Source organism: Agelaius tricolor, unplaced genomic scaffold (assembly GCF_023055355.1).
Source record: "Agelaius tricolor isolate 1412-34295 unplaced genomic scaffold, bAgeTri1.0.p SCAF_2, whole genome shotgun sequence".
In the NCBI taxonomy this organism is placed as follows: domain Eukaryota; kingdom Metazoa; phylum Chordata; class Aves; order Passeriformes; family Icteridae; genus Agelaius; species Agelaius tricolor.
The window spans coordinates 66,551,736-66,573,555 of NW_027269262.1; the positions used below are offsets into that span (position 1 = coordinate 66,551,736).

Below are 21,820 nucleotides of genomic sequence, written 5' to 3' on the forward strand. Positions count from 1 at the left end.
TTTGAAAGATACTATCTACAGCATTCACAGCAGTATATTTTCTCTTAAATGGATTCTTCTGATATTTGTGGTGTGAAAATAACTGTGATAGGTTTTGCATTCAGTGCAATGACTCAACAAGCAAGGAACACATTTAATTACTGGAATGCAAAGATTGAGAGTCAACCCTACAAGAAGTTGTAATTGCATTTATATCATATTGTACAAACAAAAATTTCTACTTAGCTGATTGCCCTGCTTCTTTTTTTTTTGTTTTGTTTTGTTTTGTCTAGAGAAAAAAAAAAAGGCACCTTCCATTTTATCTGGCTTATTGTTCTGAGCCTCAAGAAACAGCTAAATAATATTTTGGCCTTCATTATTTCAAAGCAAAATTTTGAAAATACTGGAAGACATTAAAGGTATCTGCACTTTGGAATGGCACAGGTTAAGGATGTGTTTAAAAAATGTATATGAGTTATAAAAATGTCATATTTTATATCAGAGCTACAGTTCTGTTAAAAGCATGTGCATATCTGAGCCAGAAAAATGGCAAGAATCAGCCTGTCTGATAATGGAAACTGTCACTGTGGTAATCTATCTCTGGTCCCTTGATTGAGGTACTCCACAACAGCTGAATGATGAAAACAGAAAAAGTTGCATTCCTTGCCCGTTCTTTCCTAATTGCTTGCTTTTCCTGAACCATTTTTTGAGCCATTCCTTTCCTTGATGCTGCATCAATGGCTTGCTTTCAAAACATGTGGGCAGTTGTGCTAAAACTGGCTTTCTGGAGAAGCTCAGTATGAACAATTTGACTAATCTCAGCACAGAGGTGAGGGGAAGGACTTCATCATGTAATGCCAGGTACAAGTCCGGGAAAGATCTGTGTCCAGATGAAAAGAAACAGTGTCAGAACTCTGATTTCCTTCACCAAGATCGGCAGTATACAAGGTGATGTCATTAGTCTCCAAGGATGATTAAAGAATAGACAGCTTGGAGTAAAATGGCACTCGGTGTCAAGTGTCAGTGGGTGTGCATGGCCAGGTGATGCACTGCCAGGAAGTGTTTGTCCAGCCAACATAAAGGAATAAGGGGGATGCAAATTTAAGTCAGTGGAAGCCTCTGAAGACATCACGGGGAAAAACTAAATAAATGCCTCTGTTCCAAATACACACATGGATGAAAGTGAGATTCAGATAGATAAAAGTAATACTGGCAGCCAGCTCTCTCACACCTGCTCTAGTAACCCAGTCTTACTGTGCTGGAACAGAACCCATTTGTGATTCATGCCTTGGGAAGATGCTGTTTGATCATAGTGGCTGCGTGACTAAACCATTGCCATTCTATTTCATCATATTGGATTTGCATCCTCCCTCAAGGCTGCAGACAGCACCTGTAGTGCCTGCAGCACTTGCAAAGAGATGTCACTTATACAGAATTCAGGAGAGCTCTGTTCCCCATGAGGTGTTCCTACAGAATAGGTCTGTGTCCCAAGGCATTTCTTTTTTCATGTCTGTGACATTTTATGCCCCAGCATCCCTTCCCTCTCCTTCTCACTCCATAAGCTCTTTGGCATAGGGTGTTTGCATCTGACACATTTTTACAGAAAGTAGTGCAGATCTCAGCTGGGCCCCCGCATACTCCCACAAAAGGATGATGAGATGACCTTAAGAGCATACTGGGAGGCAGCAGCCATCCCTGATAGCCCAGTCCTGGGCGTTCTGCTGGGTTCTCTGCTTGAGACACCAGAGGAGATTGGAGTGCTCAACACAAGGACTCCAAATTTCACTTCCCACCAGTGCTGGGTTCAGCACCAAGCTGCAGGCATGGTGCTGCTGTGGTGGCTGAAGCCTGCATGCTGCTGAGGGAAAGTGGGCTGCTTGCAGGCTTGGCAGCTTCCAATCTGTAACTCACTTCTCCCCACCCCACACTTAGAAAGACACTGAAGAAGTTCCAGCTCCTTTGCATGTCCTTCCCTGGTGCTTCAGCCACCAGCATGGCCCCAGAACCAAGCCAGCCCTACAGGGAGCAGCTGGGCTCAGGGAGCTCCTGGGCACTGCATGTCCACTTCTGAGGGAGGGATCAGCAATCTGGGATTGTCTATTGCAGGGAAGTGCTGAAGCAAACTTCACTATCCTGATGTTACAGAAGGCAAGTACAATTGGTAGCCCCCATGCCAGGAATGCTGAGCCAAAATAACCTGCATGCAGCAAGGCTGGAGTGGTTCTGTTGAGAAGAGTCTTTGAAAATCCTTCTGCTTCCCTGGCCTTCAGACATGTACATCAGGACTCCTGAAAACACTGCTCTTTAGCCTGCATGTAGATAGATGGACATCGTGGTTCAGTGGTGCCTACCAGGAAGGATCTTCAAAGCCATGTTAATGGAAATTTTGGAGTGAAATATCTGGCTTTTTAAGCCATTTTATATGTAACCTGTTTCAGAAGTGTAAAGGAGATTAATGTCTGTGTCCTGGTGAAAGGGTATGTCACAACCCTTGGGGCAAACAATGCAAAGGAAATACATTACACACCATGAGCACTAAATCATGGCAGGCAAATCCACCCATTCAAAAACTCCAGAGCTCAAGGTTTTGTTTCTTAAATCATTTATATAAGACTCTAAGTGAGAGATCAGGAGAGAGGGATTTTTCTTGAGAACAGGAAAATTAGTGATAGAATCAAACCCAGAACAATATATGGAGAATCCTTACTACTACTTTAGCAGGAGTCCTCAGCTAAAAGTAAAACAGATTTTTCTGTAAGCCACGACAGAGCCAAGCTTGCTACAATGCCAGTCAAAAGAAGCTGTTTGCCCCAGGTGCAGATATGTAAAAAAACCAACAACAGTTCTTGAGAAGGTAATGTGAGCCAAATAAGGAAGGCTATTTCCTCCTGGTCTTGCTGCTTTCCTCCTGGTACTTGCTGAAAGCCTATTCACTTTTTCCATCCAGTCCACATTCAGGAATATTACTTTGGTTCAAATCATCCCATTACTGAATTTCCACAGACTTTTTTGCTTCCAATGAATACAGGAGACAGTGGATAGCAGAATGGTTCCTGGCTGGGGCTGCTTAATAGTTTTCAAATTTTGATGTTTGCATGACTTTCACACTTAAGTGATAATCAGAAATTATCTGTGTCTCTGGAGGTCTCTTATGAAGGTAGGTGTAAAGTCAGTATCTTAAACATCAGTATCCTGCCAAATCATCTGAATAGCAGGGTTTGAACTTCTGACTGCACAAAAATTAAACAGTCATGTTCAGTTAACTAGCAGGAAATAAAGCTGTTTTAGGACTACTGTAGCCTTTAAGTTAATTCCTCACTCTTCATCCACCCCATTGTTTTCAAAATCTGTTTTAGTAACTTGCATCCTTTCCTACACAGAAAGCTCTGTGGGAAGAAAACTGGGGGAAGACAGATGGGTGTCACAGACAGATTTTATGAAAAATCCTTTCATTAGGATCTTTTTTTCTGAGAAGCTGGGAAGTTTCAGCTTCTCTGTGTTTTGCTGCTTTGGAATGTGATTTGGAGAATTGTTTACCCAGCATGTGAAATTGTTTCTACTTGATGACCAATCAGAGGTCCAGCTGTCTCAGACTCTCTGGTCAGTCAAAGATTTTATTATCATTCCTTTCTATTCCTTTCAAGCCTTCTGATGAAATCCTTTTCTTCTATTCTTTTAGTATAGTTTTAATATATCATAAAATAATAAATCAGTCTTCTGAAACATGGAGTCAAGACTCTCATCTCTTCCCTTGTCCTGGGACCCCTGCGAATACCACTACAGATGGGATGTAGAGGTACAGAGAGAAATATGGTGAAGGATGCCCTGTAAAGGCAAAGCAGACTTTAAAGAAGGCTGTATTTTCCCCTTGTGAAAAAAAATATATCTCTGGAATTTTTTGTTTTCACCTTGGATGAAGTTCTCTTAAGTTCAAACACATTTCAAGAGGGCCACAGTCCTCTGTATTAGTACTGGCTCCTTGGCCTTCCCCTCAGTCCCAGAGGACTTTTGGAACTGAGTTGCCAAGGGTTTCCTCATGCCAACATGATTCATGGCTCTGCAAAGGGTGGCTCAGAAGAGAGTGCAGCATCTGGCTCTGCCACTGCCATGGACCAGTTTCTGCAGAGTTGAAGAAGGAGGAGGTAGCCCATGGCTTTCTTGTCCTGTCTGCCCATGTTTCCTCCAGCACACAGTGTGGTGAGGCTGTGGGGCCCCAAGTGCACTGACAGGCACTGAACAGGCACATGTCTGCTGTGCTCCTTCCACACGAGGAGGAAATGTGTGTGTCTTCATTTCAGTGACTAGAAACCACAATGTGACTACAATAAAGAGTCTGCATCAGTGTTTGTTTTGAGTAATCATGACAAAGTTGTTGTTTTTTTCAAATTCAAAAAACCCCTTACATCAAAATCTCATTTTGGCAATGGGTTTACATTAACTCAACAAAGAAAACCCATTAACTCATGTCACAGATTACTGTAATAGGGTTCAGTAAATGGGCTTTCTCATTGTTACAGCAGTGAAAATTACATACATTGAAATAATACAAAATAGTATTATTTTATATTATTTCAATGTATTACTTTACATCTCAACATTCTGACATCATAAAGTGAGCAAAGACATTTGACTCTCACCATGCACAGCAAGTAAAAACCAAAGACAAGGTACCTGAAGTAGTCCAAAATGCCATAGTCATGATCAATGATAGATTAGGTTGTAAAATTAGGAGCAGTTTTTAGAGAGACTTGTGCCACTCTCCAATCTGCATGTTTGCATGCATTTGTATCCCTGCAGCAGAATTTAAGAAAACCATTAGTGGACAGTATTTCCATAAGCAAACAGCTTCTTGTGTATTCCACGGGATGGGTTTTCCAGCCATATCCCATGATGTAACCTAAATTATGCTGTGGAAATGGTATGCCAGGCCTTGCACTCGAGGACAGGCTTAGTGGTACAATCTGACACAGTCTTAATAAGAAGCTGAAGGTCAGATCTGTTGCTTGTATTTGGTTTTTTGTGTATTTTGAAGAACTGATGCTACAGTGATCCCTGATTTCACAGCCACTATGTTCTTTTATGGATGACACTAATGCTCAATTCCCCTCCCAAACCAATTTAAAGACTTTTGTTGAGAGAATAAAATGGATGATCTTTCTGCCAAAACCCAGGAACATTAATGAGGGTTACAAAAATTAATGCTTAAAACTATTTTTTCAAACTCCCAGTTGCCACAAAGGCAGATTAGACCTGTCCCAAGCTCTTCCTTTCTCATTTTCTGGGCATATTTTAGGAAATTCTAGAGCCACAGTTGACAGTGAAAACTCACTGTTTAGCTCTTTTTTTCCTTGATTTCTGTTTCTTGTTACTTTTTCATAATACCTGTTTATTCTATTGCCTAGATATAGAAATACCAAAAAAATCAGGAACAGGGGACAAAACCAAAACTCTATTCTCATCTCCAGCTTAACCTGCATTGCAGTATATAAAGAGTGCAATTTTAAAGACTTGGTCCCCAAAGAACGGCCCCAGCTGAGTGGGAGTCCTGTGCCACCTTTCCCTACAGTGAAGCAGGTGAGCACTGTAGGGATTAAAGAGTCCCTAAGCTGCAAAGCAGCTTTATTTTTGTTGGGGAAACTGGAAAAGTACACATATACATAAGATTGTGAGATGGACTCAACCTAATACTCTGCTGGGCAGTGTTTTGCATTCAGAGAGTAACAAATTGAGCCCCACCTATGTGAACCACCAAAATGAGATGTCAATCATGGCTGAGCATAAGGGATGGATGAGATTTATTTACTGCAGGGGCTTTTGCTTTCATTCTCTTCACCACTGGTGACTCCATAAGCCTATAAACATCCTTAGGCTTCCTGACACTGAAGATAGATTTGCTGATCTTAAGACAACCTAATTTGTTTAACTTCAGACATCTGAATGGGGCCATCGCTCTCTGGTAGTGCTAATCTCTCCCTTGACTGAAAAATAAGCTTTCATGATTTCTGCAAAGTAGCTCTCTTAAATAATGGCCAGTATTAATTAAAGTGAATCCCAGGCTAATAGCTCTCAGACATGCTAAAAACTAAATGATACCTAGAATCTGTACTACTCGTGCCCCATCTTGAATTTTAATTCTCCCAGTCCCATGTGCTTGTCCAAGTACAAGCCCCATTTTAGCAGCACTCATCATGTAACTTTCTTCAAATACCCTGCCATCTATGGGAAACAACACAGCTGGGATTGTATAATGTCACCTTGTTTGGCAGAAAAGGATGCAGCACATTACTAAAATGGATTAGTAAAAATAGAATTGTAAATTACTGGTCAATAGATTGTGGCTGTTGGTGTTCACAAAATTATATGACTTAAAGCATTGCCTTGACAAACCAAAAGCTCTAGCACCCCAGAGGGATCATTACCAAAATGACATTTGTAACAAACCATATTGTCAATAACATCCATCAGAAATCCATATGAAGGATGGGGGTGATAGGTCTTCTCTATCTGCATGTCATGCTTAATCTCACATTTTAATGCTTCAGTGTCTGCCAGAGGAGAAAACTAAGCAGAATTTCAGTTCAGTCTCAGAAGGGCACCTATCACACAGGTTCCTGCCAAGGGAGAACAGGTCTGAGCTGTGTTATGGATTCCACACTCTGACCATGGGCAATGTGCCAGTTTCCTTTTCCTTCCAGGTGTACAGAACTTCAAGACCTAGTTGGCATGTGGTACTTGAAATGTCAAAATACAGTAACACTACAAATTAATGTACATGATGTATACATATAATGTATGTGATTAATATTTATATATATTAATGTGTGTATAAAATACATTTCTTATTTGTAGACCAGATTCAGTAAGGCAAAAATAATCAACACATTTTCCTATATCAGATGTTAATTATAAGTAACATTAACACTTTTCTCTCTCCCTTTATGTGTTAAAAATAGCCTTGCTTATGAGTAATGGTCTCTGCTGTGACACAGCAATCTGTCTGAGCTGTGCTTTGCCAAGGAACAAAATGTGGCCCAAATTGCCCATGGCCTGTCAGTCAGGACAGATTTTCATTTTACAGTGTAAACTGTAAAAAATTCCTTATAGCCATTGGAAAGCAGATGAGGACAGACAGTAAGAGTTTAGCAGTGCTTTCCTTAACCTTCCTATTTCTCCCAGCAGTAAATGTAAGTAAGTGGTTACTGGCTTCTAATGGCAGCCACAGCACTCCACCTTAGCAGCTTCATTCATTGGGCAAGTGAGCTGCAGGACCGGCAATGGATGCAGCCCTTTTCTGTCATTAGCAGAAGAATACAGGATATATCTAAATAAACATATTATTTTAGATCAGTAGAGCATTTTCAAAGAGGATCATCAAAACATCCCAGCTGACCACGCTTTGGCTCACACATCAGAGCAAGCTTGGAGCACTAACAAGTTTAGTTGATAGGTATTGAAACTGGAAGGGTGTGTATTAGCAGTATATCCACTGTGCCCCAGGCTCTAATGGTTGTTCAGGCCATGGGACCAGACTAGCCTCAATAAAAGATCTCCAAAATTATACAACATGGGCATGAAATCATTAGAATTGTTTCCTGCTGTCCTTCCCTTCTTGCTCAGGCAGTTGTAGGACTGGAGCCTTGAAAGGCCCCTGAAGGTCTTAGCCAGACAAGCAAGTAGAGCCCAAAAAGGAAGAGGATGGATGTTCACCCAAAAGAGGGAGTTGTTTCACAGTTTCTAAATACAGCTGTTAAAAATAATCCACAAGTTTGAGAAAAAGAGTGAGGTTGGCTTGAAACAATAATATTAAGATACATTTGGGACTTATTCAGAAAAAAAAGAAAATCATGCATTTTTTATTTTCAAAGCCATCTGAGTTCATTCTCTTCTGAAGCTGTCAAACATTTAGGGGCATTTGATAGTATTTCTAAGGTCTTCTCTGCAGATCTTAATATGAGGAGTTTATTCTTAAAAAGTAGATGAGAGTCTAGAATAATCACACAGTTTCAGAATTTAAGACCTATGAAACCTAGGATATTTACAGCAAAACTACAAGAAATGCTAATACTGAATTCTCTTCTGGTCTTTGCAAAAATCAGTGTTCTTAATGCATATAAACATTTAGATCTTGCTGCATATAACTCAAAAGATTCTGTTGCCATCTTTTGTCAACATTGTTCTTGCCTAGCAATTTCCCTATCAAAGCTTTTGTAGTAGTAGGATTACCATCATTTACTCTCCTTCATTTAACTTGCACAGTTAATGGAATGATATGTAGCCTACATGACTGCACAAGGACGTATATAATTAGAAAGCCATTGGAAACACATTTTGAAAATAAACTTCATTGCAGTCACTGCTGGTCTTCAAGGGTTTTGAAGAGCTCCACTATGAGGCAGGTAATTTTTGTGCCTCTTTCAGGTTGCACAAGAGGTCCTGTGCAGATTGCACAAATGCTCTGCCTTTGGTTGTGTGCTCTGTGTGTGCTGCTTTCTTAACAGAAAACCTTCTTGAGATAACAGGCTTCCATTGCTAAAACACTAACCCTTGGGATTTGGGAAAGTACAGTTATCTCCCTGTCTAACCTGTATGACATGGGTTTTTAACCCAACCATTTTAATTCAGCCATTTTAATCAGACCACCAACTGGGCTAACATTACTGCTTTCAGATTTTTTTAATGTGTTTTAAGGAAATGTTTAAGGAAAGGAGAGCTGAACAAAGCAGGCCCCCTGCTAGTCAGAGCTGAGCCTGGTCAAGGGGGACAGGTCATCACAATGTTGATGCTGGACACTAGAGGAGGTGTGTGCCTCTTCAGGTCCTTTGACACCCTCAGCCCTTAAGTCTACAACAGGAAAACCAGTGTTTGCCACCATGGAAGGTTGTTTGGTGCCCAGGGCTGCAGAAGCCTCCAGAACCTCTGCAAGTATTCAAGCCAAGCTCCAGCCACAGTTAAAGGAGTCTCTAGGGCAAGTGCAGACTAAATCAATACCACAAAAAAGCAAAAAGTAATTCTTGTGAAGGATGGAAAGTCATCTTAATTCTGCCAATGGCCAGAATGAACTAAGACAATGATTTTGCCAGCATGTTTTCAGTGCAGCTATTGTACTGAAGGAAAGAGAGCTGGGCACGTTCTTATCTTTCTCCTGCTGTGTTTTGCAGATGGCAAGCTGGGGGAAAAAAAAAAAAAAACACCTTTCTCTAATGATTTAAAATGCTGTTAGGAAGCAAAACATATTCAATGTCATGCAAAGATAAAAAATATGAACAAAGGCCCCGAAAGGCAAGATTCCTAGGATGCTGCTTTGCATGCCTTTTTCTACAAAGATATTTCAAGATATACATTTTAGCAGTGATTCAGCAGATCTTGTACAAGATTCTGCCTGTATCATCAATGGCCATGTCTTTAACAAACAGCCCAGTGTCCATTTTCTCTGTGTTTATCAGCCTGCCAGGGTTTGATGTGCAGCCACTCCACAACCTTGCTGCTGAGAAGAATGCAATTCCTTGGTATGGGCAGCTGGCTAGGCAAGGCCTCCTCAGAGAAACATCTGGAAAACCACACCTGTGTGCTTGTTGGATGGAAGTCTAAGTGAACAATTTATTATGTTTTTCATTATTCATAATTCAGCATACATCAGATGGACATGATTATAGTAAAATTAGGGAGTTCTCGATGCCTGGGAAATGATTGATATCTGCTCTATGGCTTTGGAATGCTGAACATTCACTTTATTAAAACTATATTATATTACATTATACTGTATTAAAGAGAGATACTATACTACATCATACTTACTTCCTAACTTCTAACTACTGAACTGAAAACCTTGTGACTCTCTGTTCGAGAGTCCCGACTCACACTCGTGGATCTAACTGGTCACCTCAGGTAAACAATCTCCAGAATACATTCCACTTGCACACAAACACAGGAGCAGTAAATGAAATAAGAATTGTTTTGATCATTCTTTTCTCTGCTTCTCTCTGTTCAGAGGGCATGTGAATGTCACACATGATTTTTCTCTTCAGAAGATTTTTGAGTTATCCCTTGCAAGTTGGTACTTAGGTTTCAAACCAAAATCATGTCAAGACCAAGCTTCCATGACAGCCTAAGTTCACTGAAAGCAAAGTATTCAGTACGTTCTTAACCTCAAATCCTGTCCTTTACCAATGGTTTCTGAAAAGCTCTATCTCCTTTAGGTGATTTATTCAAAGTACATGATTGCACAAGAGGCCTTTGTGCAAAGCTTAATTAAATTATCTAATCCTTTACTGGCAACTAGAAATTTTTTCTTGAACCATGGATTATTCAAATACCATCATACTGAGCAGCACCCAAAAGCTCTCAAGCCCTCATCATCAATCTTAGGTTTCTTTCTGAGTAGAAAAAGCAAAATCAAAAACCACAAGAGCATCTGTGAGAATGGCTGATTGAGAATTTCATTTGTATCCACAGTTTGAAGATCCAAGGACCATCTGATTTTCCTTTAGCAACAACAAGGGCTAATTTGGTCTAATCTGTTAAATACAATACTTTGAGTCACATGTATTTTAAGCCACATTTTCACATGCTGCCAGCAAATGAGTGTCTGCCTCTGTAGATGTGATTCTGATTATAGCAGGGATTTGTGTGTGCCAAGATGAATCTTTTGAAGCACCCTGCCTTACCATCCATGTGTTATGGAGCGTGGGCAGTGGGCAGGGTACTGCCCCAGCACCCAGGAGAGCCAGCTCCAATCTGGGCTCTGTCATTGGCTTGCCAAGTGACAAAGTATGAGACTGTTTGCTTACTTACAGGCAATTAGGAAGGGTGAGCACAGTGCTCACTGCATAATGATTATATATTGGTATCACCATTTTTAGACCAGTGCCTCCTCAGTTCATGACTGGGGCCTACAGGCATTATAAAGTCAGCAAAGATAACACCATAAAGGTAAATTACAAAGGTATTAATGGCATCAGCTAATATAGACTAGACCTGAGTATGAAAGCCATATATTTTGGCCAGTAGGTGGGGAATGAAAAGCTTTGTTTTAGGTAGTTAAGCATATTAAGGACGTTATGCAAATGATTTGATAAATGTATCCCTATTTCTGGTTTTGTTTTTAATTTTCTGGATGACATTTTCATTTGTGAAATAATGTCTTTAGCCTATGGCCAGCTTTTCATAGCTGTTCTTAATTGCATTTGGATACATCAGAGGAACTGTAAGAGCTTCATGTCTCTCCACCTGCCAGGAGAGAGTGGAGTCATGGCACTCTTCCAATGCTAAATGCATTTCCTGGAAGCCAAAATCACTTTCCATAAATCAGAGAGGACTGCCTGCATTATGCCCAAGGCTGAGGTCATGTAGGGGACCAGAAGCCAGTTCTGAGGATCTCGTTTGTGATTTGATAAAGGTTCAATGTTGAGAATAAATAGTTGAAAGTAAATATTCTAGAGAAATCTGCCAGGTGGGTGATGGAGTAGGCTTTCTGGTCCCCAGCCACTCATCTCAGCTCAGGATTCACAGAGGAGGAGCTGGGGAAATGAAGCATGCTAATGAGATCTCTCCTTTCAGCTTACAAGGAAAAGATGAAGGAGCTGTCCATGCTCTCGCTGATCTGCTCCTGTTTTTACCCGGAACCTCGCAACATGAACATCTACAAATATGATGGTGAGTGATGTTTACTGGAAATCATCCTGCAGGCCAGAAAATGTGCTAGTTCTGGAAAACTACTCAATTGTCCTCCTAGTCCATAGTGTTAGTTGGTGAATATTTTGCTGATTTAACAGTTTAATTGCTGGTTTGGGCTATACCTTCTATGGAGTGTGCAGTACCCATGATGCTGGATATTGCTCCTAATAGGAGCTGACTAAACTTTTAATGTTAGTCCTCTCATACTGAGCTGTTCTTTCCCTACTCCCCATTTGAGAATTACAGTTCTTCATAGCTGGTATAATTCCCAAGAAAGTGAAGAAAAGATGAAAGGATGCCTAAAAAATTAACCAGCTTGGGCATTGCTTTCAGGGGGTGTGAAATGGCACAGAACCCTTATAAGCATCCAAAATTGCTGTAAATTTTTTTATCTTTATGAGATTAAGGTATAATTAAGCAATTACAAATAAAATGGAATGTACTCCTGAGAACAGTTTTCAGCCCATAATCTGCCATTGCATTTAAAATGCCCAAGGCAAAGATGCTAAATCATTTGTCTGTGCTTCTGATCCTACTCTGATATCAGCGCTGCTTCTCTCCTGAATACTGCTGGTATATTAAGGACTTACAATTTCCCACCTTATTGTGCAGACATGGAAGTGAAACAAATCAACAAACGTGCCTCAGGCCAGGCCTTTGAACTGATCCTAAAGCCGCCATCTCCAGTCTCAGAAGCACCACGAACTTTAGCTTCTCCAAAGAAGAAAGAACTCTCTCTTGAGGAGATCCAGAAGAAGCTGGAGGCTGCAGAGGAGAGGAGAAAGGTACTTTTCCTTAAAAAAAATATGCTAGTAATCAGACGTGATTTAGTGTACAGAATAGCAGTTGAGTTTCCTGTCTGTTTGTGTGTTTTCCATTGCCATCACTGAGTCATGGTAGCCTTCATGGACAAAAATCATTTATATGTTTATAGAAATGAATGAGTTCATTGTCCTTCAGCAGCTTGCAAGCAAGCCTCCCTGGTCTCAGTGCTGGGGAAGCATGCATTACAAAATAGACCTCGCTTCAGACAGAGGCCAAGTGGGCTCAAATGCAGCTGCTTACAATGTGAGCATAACTAATGCTTCATTCAGGGCATCTGTAATAGTTGCTCAATCTGTAATAGTTGCTCAAAGCCAGTGCAGTTATTGTGTCTGAGTTTAAGAGGCAGATCTGCAATTCAAGCAGATGCTCTTGGTGCTACCAGATCTTGACTCCCCGTAGCATCCATGGAAATTATTCACATGGTCTGCATAAGGCAGCTAAAATGTCTTATTTATGCAATATAGAGGAACACCCTGAGTAGAGTGAGTTTGGGATCATTCCCACACACTTGAATGAAGACACTAGCATGGCACAGATGCTAAGAGGCATTTCTAGCAGTTTCAGTAGTGATGGAAATTGGCTTTCTAGGGTTTTGCACAGACTATGTCTTCCCCTCTTTACGATCCTACCCACAATGGTAAAGCTCTGTTTTGTAATCACTAAGTTTGTCACATGGCATTTGGAAGAGTTGCTACACCTTTCTCACAAAGGCTGGCACAAAGGCAGCTGGAAATACCCATTAACTGCTTATTTGCCTTTCATCGTGACTGATATGTTGAAGAGGTCTTCCTTTTCTCTAAGTCAGAGCTAAATCAGGCTGCTTTTTCCTTTTACTTTTTGCAAAGAGAAAAAGACAAACTCCAGATCAAACAAGTCAGAAGATGACAATGAGACACTCATCATAGCCAGCCTGAATTGCTAGCCTGGAAATTATCAGCGTTCTATATACACACAGCATTTGTGCTGTGTTGCACCATTTCAGAAAAGTCATGACTGGCTGCAATGACCACAGAAAAATTAAAATTGGCAATATATTGTCCTGGTTAATTCATGTTTCTTTTTGCTGATAAACAAAAGGCAAGACACAGAAGCTTTAGGATCTTCGTGCTTTCTGTGTCCTTCACCCAGGAGATCAATGTTATTTCGTGGCAAATCAGCTTGCACAGTTAAATAAGCATTAGAAACTTAGAAACCCCTTCTACCTGCCCATGGAGTCCCTTGCAGAGGGTTTCTGAAAAAGAAACAAGCTTATATATCTCTTAAGCCTTTTATTTCTCTTTTAAACAATGTGATTTCTTGCTAAAATTGCTGTTAACACAACTTTTCTTGATGTCATCAAAAACATATACAGAAGTTCAGGTACAGCATCTGTGCCACAGATAGCCAGGAAAAGCAGTTCCATTCTCTTTCATTCCTGTCAGACCAGATCAGGGTCACCGTCAAGAGCCTCAAGGGAATGATTACTCTGGGGTGTGGTTTGTTATGTCTCTGCTGAAGTCAGTAGATCTGGATTACTGACAGGGCTTTAAAACCTGGCACTTAATTTGGATTTGCAGTGAAACCTGACTATTCTGGACCTCACTAATTTGAACAATTCATCTAGATGATAACTGCAGTGTTGCTACATTTGTCATTTTTGCTGGCTTGCTAACAATGTCTCTGTGGTTCTAGCACACACTCATTAGCACTATCACTTCTTTCAAACAAATATTTCTGCCAGAGCGTTCATTTCAGTGAGACGAGATGACTGTAAATCCAAGGAATTTCCATTTGCACTAGCACCTGCTGAGAGGGGCGAGCTCTCACCCATCCAAGTTATGATATTCCCCAAAAACTCAGTCTGTAAAGTTCCTGTGTGCTGAGTACAAATGCTCAAGTAAAGATACAGACACAGAATGAAATGACAGCAATAAAAGGCCTGATATTATGCATATACTTGGTGGAAATTACAAATTGAATGTTTCAGAGATTTCATTCCATTGATTTCATTACTTCATTTCTTCCTACAGAAAAATTCATCATGCAATAGATTGGTAATCAGTGATAGCAATACAGACACCTGCCATTTCTTCCCCTTGATACTATATTCATTTTGAATGAACATATAACTGAGTTATTTTAATAGACAAGATCCTGCACATTAGCATTGCAGCAGAAATGGCTGGGAAAGGAACAAAGAATAGAGCAAAATGTTTCTTTACATCACTGTTTAAAAATACCTGGTGTTCTCACATCTTAACTATTGACTTCATTTTTGCCCCAAAAAAGGCATAGTGCAGAGAAGGATAAAAAAGCAATTAGAGGACCAGAAATTCTTCCATAAGAAGATAAATTAAACAGTCCACTTCTCAGCTTGGAAAGAGACAACAGATGAAAGATAAAATATAAGTCTACAAAGTCATGAATGGTAATGAGAAGATGAATAGGATCAATTATATTCTATTTCACACAATCCAGAGAGGACAAAACATTCAAAGACATCATCAGACAGAGATTTCAAAAAGGAATCATGTTTTCATGTATTGTTTATTTAAGATGTATTTGTTATCGCAGACTGTTTAGAGGTTATTAAAATGTTATTTAGCTCAAAAATATAATAGCAAAATTGATAGAGCACTACCTTGTAGGAAATTATTATGTGAATGGAACTTGTGACTCAGGAAATATGGAACTTGCTGACTGATGAAAGCTAGAGAGATTTGCCCCACTTCATCTAGAGTTTCCCTCAGCATCTTCTTCCACTTTGTGCTGCTAGACAAACCAGGCAGACTTTTTCCAAAAGCCAGCATGGCTGTTGGTATCATACTTTTCAATCTATGTACAAAGCTGTCAGGCATGTCCTTCCAGCACAATTTTAACTCAAATCAAGTATAACTAATGGATGAGAATTGCCTTTTCAGAAAACAAGTTGCTAACGAATTTTACGCTGCTTAGGAATTAGGTTCTGCTCTGTTAATTAGGCAGTGTTCATTAATAAATATTCAAACTCATGAGACCATCTAGAGCAATACATGCACTTCAGCAGTCTCCTGCTTAGGCTTTTTCCAGTTTGTCATTTTTGTTTATTTCCCTGTAAGCTTTTACAGGACTCCTTTCCTTTTCTCCCCTTTTTTTCTCTACCTCACCTGACAGTCCTGACCTCATCCTCTCAGAGAGTTTCACCTGAGGCATTTTTTATTTTTTGCATTACACAGCAAAGCCCATTTGAGCTAGTTACAGATTAGTCCTTTCCATTTATAGAATCCTCTTTACAGCATGTCATTATTATCTTTTTTTTGTTTTTTGGCATATGTGTGCTATATTTTTCTACCTTGGTGGATAATCAGAAAGAAATTAGAGCACTGTAACATTGTATGGAGCAGAAGTTTTTCTTACAGAATATTTAACATTTATCAATTTTTACCCATTGGCCTTGAATGTTCAGCTGTTATTATTAGTGGTGTAGAAACTTCAAGGGGCGTATGTCAAATTATTTGTTTTTATTGTCTGTGTTCAATTTACTTAGTAGCATAAAAAAGAAACACTAAAGGGATGTGCATTTCTTCTAGACTGTGGATTATAGACGAGAAATTGTATGTAATTAAATCCTTTTAATGGCTTTGTATTGGGATGAAACTGAATCAAGCTTATCCCTAGAGCTTAGTGTGACGAAGAATGCAGGAAAACAGTCATTTTTTTTTAATTTCATGCTGTTGGATACAGACTTCCAGCTTCCTGGGTTTTTAATGCTGTTGCAATGAAATGCCACAAGACAAGCCTGCTGTCCAGCCTGGGCCAGGCTCATTGTGCTCCCCACAGCTGCAGCCAGCCCAGGGCATCTCTGCCAGCTTCAGGACCACACTCAGTGCTGGGCTTCAGCATCCAACTCATTGCCCCTTTGAGCCAGCCCCACACCTGCCCAGAGGGGGCTCTTGGTACTCTTTACCATCTCTGCTTTTCCACCCATGTTTAGTGTTCTGTACAGGAGGCTGCTGGGGGAAGGCAGGGAAGGCAGCAGAGCTGGGGGACAGATGTTCCTCCCTGGACATTGCATGGCACCTACAGAACTGCTGCTCCAGGTGACAGGCAGAGAAGGGATGTGCTCCTTCCCTGTCAAAAGTCAAGCTTTCTCCTTCCATCTCATTTCTGTTACCCTTTCCCACCAAATTTTAAGATGAGAAGAATGGGAATGAAGATAGGCAATGCCCAAGACATATGTCTCCTGTCTTGCCCACCTATTGATCTTCCTTTCTATTGCTGCTGGCCCTCAGCTGTGCTTCTGCAGAGAAGTAACACAGCATGAAGCATTTTTCCTTGTAAAGGTCCCAGTAATAGGTGTAATCAGCACCAGAAACAGATGTTTCTGTCACATTTTGCTTTACACCATAGTGTGTCAATACACAGTGGTTCTCTCCTAAGTAACCAAAGATAGCAAAAATTCCAAGAAACTTCACAGTTCCTCATCCAAAACCACGTTAGCCTATGGAATATGGGCCTGTAGGAAGATGTTTGTTACCAACAAGGAGAGGATTTGGTGTTAGGCACCAAATGTCTCAGACCACATTGAGCCAGGAGCATGCATCCCACTGCTGGCAAACATTCTCTGCCCACTCTGCCATGGGCTCTGCCACTAATGAACAACAGTAAGACAATTTGACATTGATCCTCATTAACTTTATAATGCCAGGCCTCAAACTGCAGCAGACCATGAGGGCAGAGGCTCAGGTGGTGCTTCTTGCATGCTCCCAACATGCCTTGTTCCACCCCCACAGGTCAAACCATGAGAGCAGCAATTTTGTGCCAGCTGAGGAAGAGAAAGTTTTCTTGAATCACAACATGGATGGGCTTTGTTTTTTTCCTCCACATCCCAAAGGTTATTTGGCAGACTGTACAAAAATAAATTGAAAAAAGGAATCCCCGCCTAAATTTAAGCAAAAATTTTCATTATCTAGCTTCACTAGAAGCAGAGCTTCACCCATAGTTACAGATCACATGTCTCTGATTCTCCTGCCAAATGGGTATTTCTGAGAGAAGTCTAATTTGAGACCATTCCCATGCTTCTACATGGAAAAATCCCAGCCTCAGTTCCTTCCACTGGAAACATCAGTACTTCAAGTCACCATACCAAGGCTTCACCTTGGCATTTACATTGCAGTAGGAGCCTTTCCTCCTGTCTTCACAATCTGTCCATTAATAGTGTCTCTTAGATAGACAGTGTATTGAGGAACACAAACATTACTGCAGCTTCTTCTGAACAACTGCCTTGTTTAAAAAAAAAAACAGTCAGTGATAAAATGTGCTGTGAAAGAGGAGCACTAAGACAGCCTAGTAACCAAAGGTACTGGTACCTGAGGTTGAATGCATTTGAGCTGAAATTTCCAGCTTAAAAACAGTTGTCTGAACCCATTTCTTGTTTAAGAGCAATAAAGGATTAATTTTAACTCCACATTAATTACTTCAATATTTGGATATGTCTGTCAAACAAAGATAGATAGATGTGAGAAAATAAAGCATCTCTTACTCAGATTAGGAGAATTTTCTTCATGTGAGTAATAATTAAACAATATATCTCCAAAGCCAGTTTCCATAACTAATTTTGCTCATGGAGTGTTTAGTCTGCATCTATCTCCAGCCATCTAGGTATCAGATGTAAATTTCCTTTTGAACCACTCATCTCTGAAAACTGAAGATGCACAAGATCCCTTAAATAAATATGACATGAATATCACAGGAGTTTGCCTGCACTTTTAGCACATCAGTATGTTTCTTGGAGCAAAGGTATCTGTACCAGGACTATTCTCCAGTATTTTTATTCCTCCATATTTACTTATTAACAAATAAATATTTTTGTTTCTCCAAATTATTTTGTGGCCTTTTAGTACCTTAAGGAGGCATGTAAAATGGAGGGGAAGTGATTTGTTCCAAGCACAGATAGTGATAGAGCAAGGAAGAATGGTTTTAAACTAAAAGAGGGGAGATTTAGATTAGATGGTAGGAGAAAGCTCTTTAATGTCAAGGGCTGAGGCAGTGACACAGGTTGCTCAGAGAAGCTGTGGGTGCCCCATTCCTCAAAGTGCCCCAGATGAGGTTGGATGGGGCTTTGCACAACCGAGGAAGATGTACCTGCCTGTGGCAGGGGGTTAGAACTGGATGATCTTTAAGGTCCATTCCAGTTCAAGACAGCCTATGATGCTTTGATTTTATGATGTACCACTGGATGCTGCAGCTGCAGCTGCATTGGTTATGCCTTGTTATATTTAAGAAGTGTTCTGAACATTTCCCCTTGAATATTGCTTTTTTGCTCCACCATTTCATATTTTTCTCTCCTTATTAGTCTTCTTTATCTTTCATCTTGTTTACAGCCTTTTTTTTCATTTTCTCACCACATCTGTATCAGAAACACCATAAGCAGTATACAACTGTGTAATAACTATAAAAAATTTGAAAATATCCTTTCCAGCACTTCAAACAGTGTCGAAAATAAAATGAAAACCTCCTATGGTTGTTGGAATCTTGCATCACTGTGGAGCTGTGTGAGTCCAAACACAGCCATTTAAAATCCAAAACAAACAACAAAGGGAATCTATTAATCCCAGCTCCCCTGGGTATCCATGGTCATTCATTTACCCATTTCTGGATGTGTAGTAGACTTTGAACAGACAGGGTGGCCAAGTTCTTTTGCCAAATGGGCTGGAAACAGAAAATAATTTGACAATCCAGTACAAACACATAGCAGGCGCCTTCCAGAATTGTCATAAGGGGATTTCAGAATGATCTGAGCACCAGGGAAACAGGCAGACTGACAGCTGGGGTACAAGGCCATTAGAGAAGGGACATCAGTCTGAATGACATTGTACCCTGTGGATGTTTCATGGCAGGGAGGGGGGGTTCCTTTATTTTGAACCAGTACCAGTGATTTTCCTGTCTCAAAATTCGTCACAATGTGCCTTTAAAGACATTGTAAAGGAAAATCACATTAGGGATTTACAGTCACTTCCTGAGGCCTGGTTCAGCTTTCAAGTAGTCTCTTTCTGGTGCCAACCCAATTTGCATCCAGTAAATACTGAATTAGAGGATAAGGATTTTCTTCATTATCATGAATTATAGGACAAATTACTTTTGAATGTACTGTCTGCCAGCACAGCATCCAGAAATGCGTGTACTTTGATATGAAGCTCTAATTTTTCAGTGTTCTCCAGGACATATGATAAAAAGTCTTTCCAGAAGGCAAAGGGTTTGAATGAAGAAAACAAATCTTGAAAAATGGGCAAGTGCCTCAAAATCTCAAAGGCATTTAGCTGCCTCCATTGAAAGCAAATGCTCTTTTAAAAAATGCTTATCTGCATAGTCCAAATCTTACTTTTTATTAGTGCATGGCTGTGTCCTTGAAAATTGTTTCCCAAATCTGGAAAGGTCTGATTTTATAACACATTATACATGCATATTTAAACACTATGAAATGTTAGCCTTTCAAATTAACAAGTCACTTCTGAAATGTTTCATGGGAAAGGACATTACATTAAATTAGTCTAATGGTGTCTTTTCTAGTCAGTCTCCCAACAGGAAAATAAATGCCTTCCCAGATTATCCATTACTTTTAGATCATTTAAGCAAAGGGTTCACAAAATTCATATCAGCAAACAAAATTTAATGATTGTAACTTTTCCAACAGTAGACTTTTGAGAGATTGCTGTTGAGTAGTAAATTAAACAAAAAAAATGCAGAATAACTTTAGAAGCACTAGTCAAACTGGGCCACCCAGGTTTGTCCGCAAGTGGGAAAGAGAGATGAAAATATTTAATTATTTCAGGTTTACATTGCATCAGATCTCAAAATAACTTTTTTACTTAGTAAATTAACCTACGGTTAAGAACTGTTAAATGCTAAGTATCTCAAATCAAACATTTTGTTTCAAAATAAACTACTTTTATTATATTAATATTAAATTTTTTGATATTTTTATTAAACTTATGGGGCTTATATGATTTTTTAATTGGTTTACAAAATTCCTTCTTTGCCTAGCTCTACTTGTCTTTGGCTCATCCTTCTTCTATTTTCCACCAGTGAAATTCCCTCTGCCTTTGGCTTCATCTATCTGAGGGGTTTTGTTCCCATTTGCAACATCTTTAATCTGGCACAACAGAGTCAGAGACATGAAAAATGCTCGCTCTATTACTCTGTTCAGCATATGCTGCAAGGGAGAGAGGAGGCAGGAAGAGTCTCAGGGAGGTACCAGCCTTTCCAAGACCATTCCTGCCAGCAGGTGCTCCAAAGATCAGTTTGGGAAATGGAGAAATGAGCTTGTACTTGTAGCCAGGCCAGAGGTGAAACTCATTAAGTGATAAGGATGGATGGAAGTGCCTCTCTCCTATCTCAAGCAAGCCATTACAGCCTTCCAAAGCCAGATGTGTTTTATCCCAGCATCTTGCTGCAAGATGTTCTGCCTTGCCTTTGCAGCCTTTTCTAGAATCTCCTTTATTTGCCCTGCCAGTGCGTTTTGTTCTATGCATGTCTTACTTTCATTAAAATATTTGTTTTCTCCTAGTTGAGTCTCGCTCATATAAAAGAATTGCAGCCTTTTTCAGTCCATTTAAAGCCACACAACAGAATTTAAAAGGTTTCATTACCACAAATTGTAATTAATGGTTAAAACCCTTAATTTAGGCCATAAACTAACTCATTTTTATGGATCACAATGGCAACAGTGCCTTGGGATCAGCACTGAAATACACATTTAGCCTCCCAGTGTCCTATTTCATTCTCAAGTTTTTCTGTTTCTTCTCATGCTGCTTCTCATATATTTTATCCAAAAGCATATGATGTTGTTCATCCTTTCCAAATAATTGCCTTTTCAACTAGACTTGCCTGGAGAATGGGCCCGATGCTGCAACTTTTTGGCTTCTTTCCTAGGATTAGTGGTTTCCTGTTAGAAATTTGATTGAATGTACATAACAAAGCTTATGCTTCTGAGAAGTGAGTTTGCAAGGGAGAACACAATATTAAGCATAGACTGCATCTGTTTAATTCCTACTTGCAGTTTTCATCTTCCTTGAAAAATCAAAACTTTTAACTAAAAATTTTTTGTATTTTCTATGCAATAAAACACTTTTTTTCTCTTCCTAACCAGTGAGATTAATCTGAATATAAATGTAATGGGAAGAAACATTGTCTGAATTGATGCTGCCTGTCTTTCATGTCAATGAACTTCCAAACCTGTTATTAACTATTCCAGCACATTATAGAAGAGTCCAGCCTGGGTGAAAATTGCACCTGTCCTGCATCAGTAATCTCCACAGAAATTACTCTGTGCATTTCTTCAACCCCAGGTCCCTGTCTCTAAAGATAAAAGGCCTGTAGCTAAGAC

At 39.9% G+C, this 21,820-nt stretch overlaps 1 protein-coding gene across 2 annotated transcripts in view; it reads left to right on the top strand.

Moving 5' to 3' along the window:
* Window positions 1–21,820, top strand: part of STMN2 (stathmin 2) — a 39,978-nt gene that overhangs the window by 13,943 nt on the left and 4,215 nt on the right. The window contains exons 2-3 of one of the 2 annotated variants that reach the window (XM_071421322.1): window positions 11,536–11,631; window positions 12,265–12,437. In XM_071421322.1, coding sequence (XP_071277423.1) covers window positions 11,536–11,631; window positions 12,265–12,437 — 269 coding nt within the window. Of the gene's footprint in view, window positions 1–11,495; window positions 11,632–12,264; window positions 12,438–21,820 lie in introns of those variants that run through there. The other variant, XM_071421320.1, reaches the window with a different exon arrangement.